This window comes from Pocillopora damicornis, chromosome 1, assembly GCF_964200805.1.
Source record: "Pocillopora damicornis chromosome 1, jaPocDami1.2, whole genome shotgun sequence".
In the NCBI taxonomy this organism is placed as follows: domain Eukaryota; kingdom Metazoa; phylum Cnidaria; class Anthozoa; order Scleractinia; family Pocilloporidae; genus Pocillopora; species Pocillopora damicornis.
Window position 1 is genome coordinate 5,814,874 of NC_142670.1, and position 6,000 is coordinate 5,820,873.

At 38.7% G+C, this 6,000-nt stretch overlaps 2 protein-coding genes across 2 annotated transcripts; both read left to right on the forward strand.

Annotated features, from left to right (window-relative positions):
- Positions 1–509: 509 nt before the first annotated feature.
- On the forward strand, positions 510–3,863 carry LOC149051567 (coagulation factor IX-like). Its single transcript, XM_089199810.1, has 4 exons — positions 510–1,029; positions 2,668–2,936; positions 3,307–3,421; positions 3,658–3,863. The coding sequence occupies exons 1-4, from the start codon at positions 936–938 to the stop codon at positions 3,861–3,863; spliced, it is 684 nt and encodes a 227-aa protein (XP_089055936.1). The 5' UTR covers positions 510–935.
- On the forward strand, positions 3,305–5,575 carry LOC149051568 (uncharacterized). The gene is made up of 3 exons (XM_089185344.1): positions 3,305–3,421; positions 3,658–4,179; positions 4,621–5,575. The coding sequence occupies exons 2-3, from the start codon at positions 3,885–3,887 to the stop codon at positions 4,920–4,922; spliced, it is 597 nt and encodes a 198-aa protein (XP_089041470.1). The 5' UTR covers positions 3,305–3,421; positions 3,658–3,884; the 3' UTR covers positions 4,923–5,575.
- The last annotated feature ends 425 nt before the right edge of the window (positions 5,576–6,000 follow it).

A 6,000-nucleotide genomic window follows, 5' to 3' on the forward strand; every position in this document is an offset into this window, starting at 1 on the left:
ACCATTTCCTATAAGGCAACAACGAAAAAAAAATAAAAATAGAAACAAAAAGCGGTTTTTTGTCAGGTCTTGTGTTACGCTTATATCGGGCATGCACATGAGACGTCAACTTGTCAAACAAGGTTTTACAACGATTCAATGTTGAGATACAAAAGTGACATATTATCAATGACAACTGTTTGAATAGTTAATTTATTGCCAGTAGAAAACACAGTATGCCTAAAGACGAACTCTCAAAGACATGAATGAGCTTTAGGTATTTGACAACGGTGCTTAATCAGAACTTCAAAACTACAGTTCTTTTTTTCATCATCCACCCCAATCACATGTCGACAATGCTCCGGCGTAGTAGTCTGCCGCTGATACTTGGTGAACAGATGGCTGTTAACCAAGAGCGATTTTCAATCCATTTTCATTTCTTCTTTGATACAATTTCAAACAGTTTTTTTTTTCGCAGCGCAAAGTAACCAAATGTCCAAAGATCGCTTGATATTTTAACTGGATTCACCCATTATTTGTACTCAACGAAGCGAAGTTGCTCGTATCATGTCACGACTCATTTTTTCGTTTCCTGTGTTTACTTTAAAAAAAAAACCATCTGTCCATTATGCATACACATAAGGGACACAGAACACAAAACACACGATAGCTCTAGGCAGTGTTGAACCGTATGATTAAACTTTTACAGCTACAGATCAAGTACACAGAAGAGGTACCCATGTTTTATAGCATCACCTACGTACTATTAAAAAAATGGTTGTGTGTTCTTCAAAAAAGCGTGAGTAACAGAAAGTTTGCTTGAATTACATAAATATTTGATAAGTTGCGTGTGGCCGTTTTTTGCAAGGATCCAATTGCTAATCAGTTGGTGATAAGTATATTTCTGCTTATATCGACCATTCTTTCACCTCGAGAAATTACGCCCAAAAGTAGTCATGAACGCGTATTTTACAGCTTTGCCTTTGTTCTTTGAATTTGTCCTTTTATTTGGAACTTGGATGTGTATACCCGTAGAAGCCAAAAATCGCGGTAAGTAAAATTAACAACAACAACCAAAAAACCTCAAAAAACACGCATTTTTTCAGATTCACAAAAGATGCTCCACCGAAGAACGCACCTATTTTAAGAATATCATAAAACACTCAATCAAATACTAATAAAATTGCGCCTGTGCTTGACTAACTCAAGTTGTAGAACGCCGGACTGCCGTGCGTGAGTTCGAGTGTACATCTTCAAGCCCTAAAACGGACAAACACTCAGAATATTTAAATAACTGGGGAGAATTTGTTGCCTCTGCCATAACATTCGCAAATGGTTAGACATTCTATTCTGTACCTTCCCCACCATTCTCTCTGCGCAGGTTAGTAGACGACGTTAAGGAACCCACGCACTTCTCGCAGAGAGTGGGGAACATAACTAACTATGTTGTGGTCTGGCATTGTCAGTGTTTTAAACCAGCTATAAGTAGAACTGGGCCACTCCGTCGAAATATTGCAACTACATACAATACGTATTCACTCAATACATTTTCTTGGTCAACTGATATCGGTGGATTTCAGAGAGAATTCTACAAAGGAATACATTATTCAGTGAATATTGACTCCTCCATGATGTTTACATCTGTTGAGTCAATTTGGTCCAAAGAAGGCAACCTTTGTAAAAACCTTTTACGGATCTGTGTACTTAAGAAATCTGGTCAAACAGAGTTTATTTGAAAAAAAAAAAAGGGGGGGGGGGTAATTTTCGAAAGGAACTGTGGTGCTGAGTTAGTGGGAGGTTTTATATGATGATTTGGTTTACAATGATAACAGTGAATTTGTCTATCACTTTTATGATAAAATATTCGACAGCACTTTACCGTTTAAAACAAAGTGAAAGTTAGGATATCAAACTTCAAAATATAAAATAGGACCTACAGAATATGATGGGACCGAATGTCATAGGTTTTTTTTTAATAAGCATGTCTTAAACTGTTTCTGAAAAGTAACCAAGTTCAGAGCCGTTCTAATCAACATTGGAAGCCAAGCGAATGTCAACTGATCGATATTCTCTTGTGAAAGCTTTTTCCTCTGAGGTGGACCAACAAAGGCAAAAGCTTGATCAGCAAAAGTCTTGCAACTCGTACGAGGCACCTCTCAAAAAGCAAGATTGTTGGATCGCAGAGAGATAGGTTTCTTTTTTCCTGATGCGATAAGGGATATCACTCACTTTGTCACGGCGAAAGATGAGGGACTAACGCTCGTAACGTTAGCTTTAAAGCTCTTTACGGAGGTCAATTTACATATCAGCTAAGTTAATAACACAAAATTAACGTTTACTTGAACTTACTACAGCTCATTGCGTATCTCTCTTCGGTGAAAGATCTCTCTGAGCCTCAAGTTAGAATAAATAATACAATCTTTATTTATGTTAGCCTCTTTTTTTAATAATTATCTTCTTGCTGAGATTAACTTATAATAAATTTTACCAAAAAAAATGCTGTAATCTGGTGGTCAGTTAAAAGTATTTTGTTTTTCTCATTTTTTTAAATTTATAATTGTAAGTGTTGATTCCTTTACTAATTCATTACCTAACTTCTACATCATTTAAAGAGTTACTTATTTACTTTTTTTTGTTGTTGTTGTTTTACTTTTTCTACTTTTTTTCCCCATGTACCCCTATCTGCAGGGCTCGGGTGTCGAAGTCTGCGGTTTGGACAACCAGACAATGGATTCGCTCTCCAAGGTCACTTACTTCGTAATATAACGCTCAAAATGGGAAATGAACTCAGTGGTGATTGTAGATACGAGTGCCTGATGGAAAGTAATTGTGTGTCTGTGAATGTCGGGCCACCCGACAAGAATGGACTCAGGGTCTGTCAATTGAGTGATTCTGACCATATTCAACATCCCGAACATCTTACGGCACAGGAAGGATTCCTTTACTGGGCTAACCAGGTGAAATCATAGTTACCATGCAAATAGATGAAAAGAGATCGAAGACAAAAATAGCGAGAGAATCGAACGCATATGGTCGGCTATTTTAACAAAGTTTAGAAGTCGTTTTTTTAGCGAAACCGCGTTCTAAGCCATCTTCAGTTTAGTCGAATCTTTTATCTGAACATTTATTTTTGTGAAAAACGCCAAGAGGGCCGAAAGCTGATAGTGGAAGAACATTTATTTATTTAATTCAATCAACCCTCTGATAGAGAATCCTTGAGGTCCTCTGCTTGCGTATAACTGCGGTTTTGTTTAGACCTGGTGTAAATAAGCGGCCTTTAGTGTTCAAATTGGAGACTGAGAATGCTCCTTTTGGTTTTCTCACTAGAATCCGTGTTCCAGCAATCCCTGTGCCCACGGTGCAACATGTCTCAATGGATTCACAGACAAGAAATACATTTGCCTGTGTCCACCTAAAGCCATAGGTGAAAACTGCGAGAATTGTAAGCAACATTGTAACAATTATCGGTAGTTACCGTTTGGAAGCGTAATCACTTTAACATGAAATCCTTCAAGCTAGTGATTGTGTCATTTAGTTGTCTAAGTGACAGATGAATGACATGTCGACAACCTTAACGGAGCATCGAATGTTTTCTTAACGGACTACGAATTAACAAGCACATCAAGTACGGCATCAATGATTTAATGGTTTTTATTATTATTATGATTTAATTTTCAGCATTCTCTGCGATCTTCTCAAATCTCGGTGCCACCGGAAGATATGGCCCAACAACCCTGGGCAGTCACTACACAGGTCAGGATCATGACAGACAAGTTACATTGTCCAGCGGTATTCAACAGTGGACTGTGCCTCACACTGGTGACTACAGAATAGAAGCAATAGGAGCAGCAGGAGGGTACGATTCACACCCTAATAGCGCTTAGTATCGAGGAAGAGGAGCGAGAATGATAGGAACGTTCAGTCTGATTAAAGATGAGATCATTCGTATCCTTGTGGGACAGGAAGGGGGCTCTGAAGATAATGACTGGAGTTCTGGCGGTGGTGGAGGTACATTCGTTGTCAGACAAAACAACACGCCTTTGATAATAGCTGGAGGTGGAGGAGGTCTGTATTACTTGACAAAACGGCATGCAGCGTGTGACGCAAGTACAAACACAACTGGGAATCCTGGGTACAGATCAGCAGGGTCAGGCGGAATCAGTGGCCTTGGCGGGCAGAGTGGCAATGCCAGCTACGCAGGTGAGGGAATTTCCGGGGGCCTCGCGAGCTGGAGAGCGAAACAGGCGAGAAAGAGGTCCGCTAGAGAAAACCTGCAGACTTCTCGACACCTCGCCCCACCCACACCTCGACTTTCGGAAAACTTTCTGGAAAGAGGTGTACTTGTCTCAGCAGCAGCATTTATGAAAGCTTGCTCGTAGGCTATGGGAACACCACATCCAGAATGAATCAAAAAATTCGATTCTTGCTCATGGAAATTGACATCCGTATTGTAAAATTCAGGGAGGAATTTTCTCCCACCAAACGATTCGTTTAAATAATGTTATATCAGTTATTATCGTTAAAAAGGACCTTTTTGGTTAATTGGTTTCATTTCACTTATTTAGAGATTTATTAATATCTTTTTTTCTATCATTTTTTCTTTTTGTCTGTTTAAGTTGAATCCCCTTTTCATTCTTTTAGGCGGCAGCGGTGGAGGCTTTTTTTCCAACGGATCGGATGAGAACGCAGACGGTGGCAGAGGATTTCTTCAGGGAGGAGTGGGGGGTAAAGGCAATAGGTTAAAAGCCAACGGTGGGTTTGGGGGAGGAGGAGGAGCTTACGGAGGAGGGGGTGGTGGTGGGTATTCCGGCGGAGGTGGCGGAGAGATGAACAAAGATTCATGTGGAGGAGGGGGTGGCTCTTTCAACTCAGGAAAGGATCAGAAAAATGAGTGTTGTTACCAATCTGATGGACCTGGTCAGGTTACGATAACATTACTGTGAAATCACTGTATAGAATGATTGATTAAAATTATTTAATCAACCATTAAAATTTCTTCAAATGTGATTGGTGCGCTAACTGCTTTAATTTTCACTAATTTTTTTGGACAGATGTAATCGGACAGTGTGAAGCAGTCAATCACACCAAATCTACTAAGCTAGCTCCGCCAATCATAGAATTGATCACAATAACCAAATATCACTCATTTGAAGGAAAACTGGGAGTTTCCAGGATGGACGGATTGTTAACTTTTGAGATCTTTGGAGATATTTGTTCTAGATGTGTTTGTTTTTTCGGAAATTGTAAAGGCTACGATTAATTGATAACAGGACTTCGTGTCGTCCATGTCTGTCTGTTATCATACTTGTGATTAACAAATCGCAGCTCTGAATTTCCAGTCATTTAAGGTAGTTGAAGCGAGAACAAAAAGAGGTTTTAGATCCCTTTTAGAGGTTTTCCTTGTGATGTTTGATGGAGAATGAAGCATGGCAGCTGCATTATAGAGAGGTATCCTAAGTTTTCTTGAAAATGTAATGATGAAATTGTTAACAATATGTAATGTGTAACTTTATTTACAATGTACGGAGGTATACTTTAATGAGCCCGTACGGAGTAATTCAGATTACGCATTAAAAATTAATATCGCTTCTAAGACTCGAGAAGTGCATCCTCACTGTTAACTATCTAACCTCGTTTGGAACGAGTTCCCCAAGATTCACCGAAGTAAGAAGGTAAGCCACTGGCTAACTGTGAATTTCACCTTTTCATTTTTTTGGGGGGATTTATGTAACTATCAAAATAGAAATACAAAAACAAATGAAGTATTAAGAAATGAATTAATACCAGCAAGACCAAAATACAAAAATTGTCTTAGAAAACTTTTAAATCCTTGTAACCTGTCTCTCTATAAAACTTTGCAAAATTAACTTTTAAATAATGTAAGAATAGAAATAAAGAGAGCCTTGTAGTAGACGCAAAAAAATCATTAGAATTACGCAGAAAACCTTTCCAAATTGTCAGCGCTTCGACCGGTAAAACCCCAAAGTTTCTGATAATACCAATCAAATATATAAGAAATCT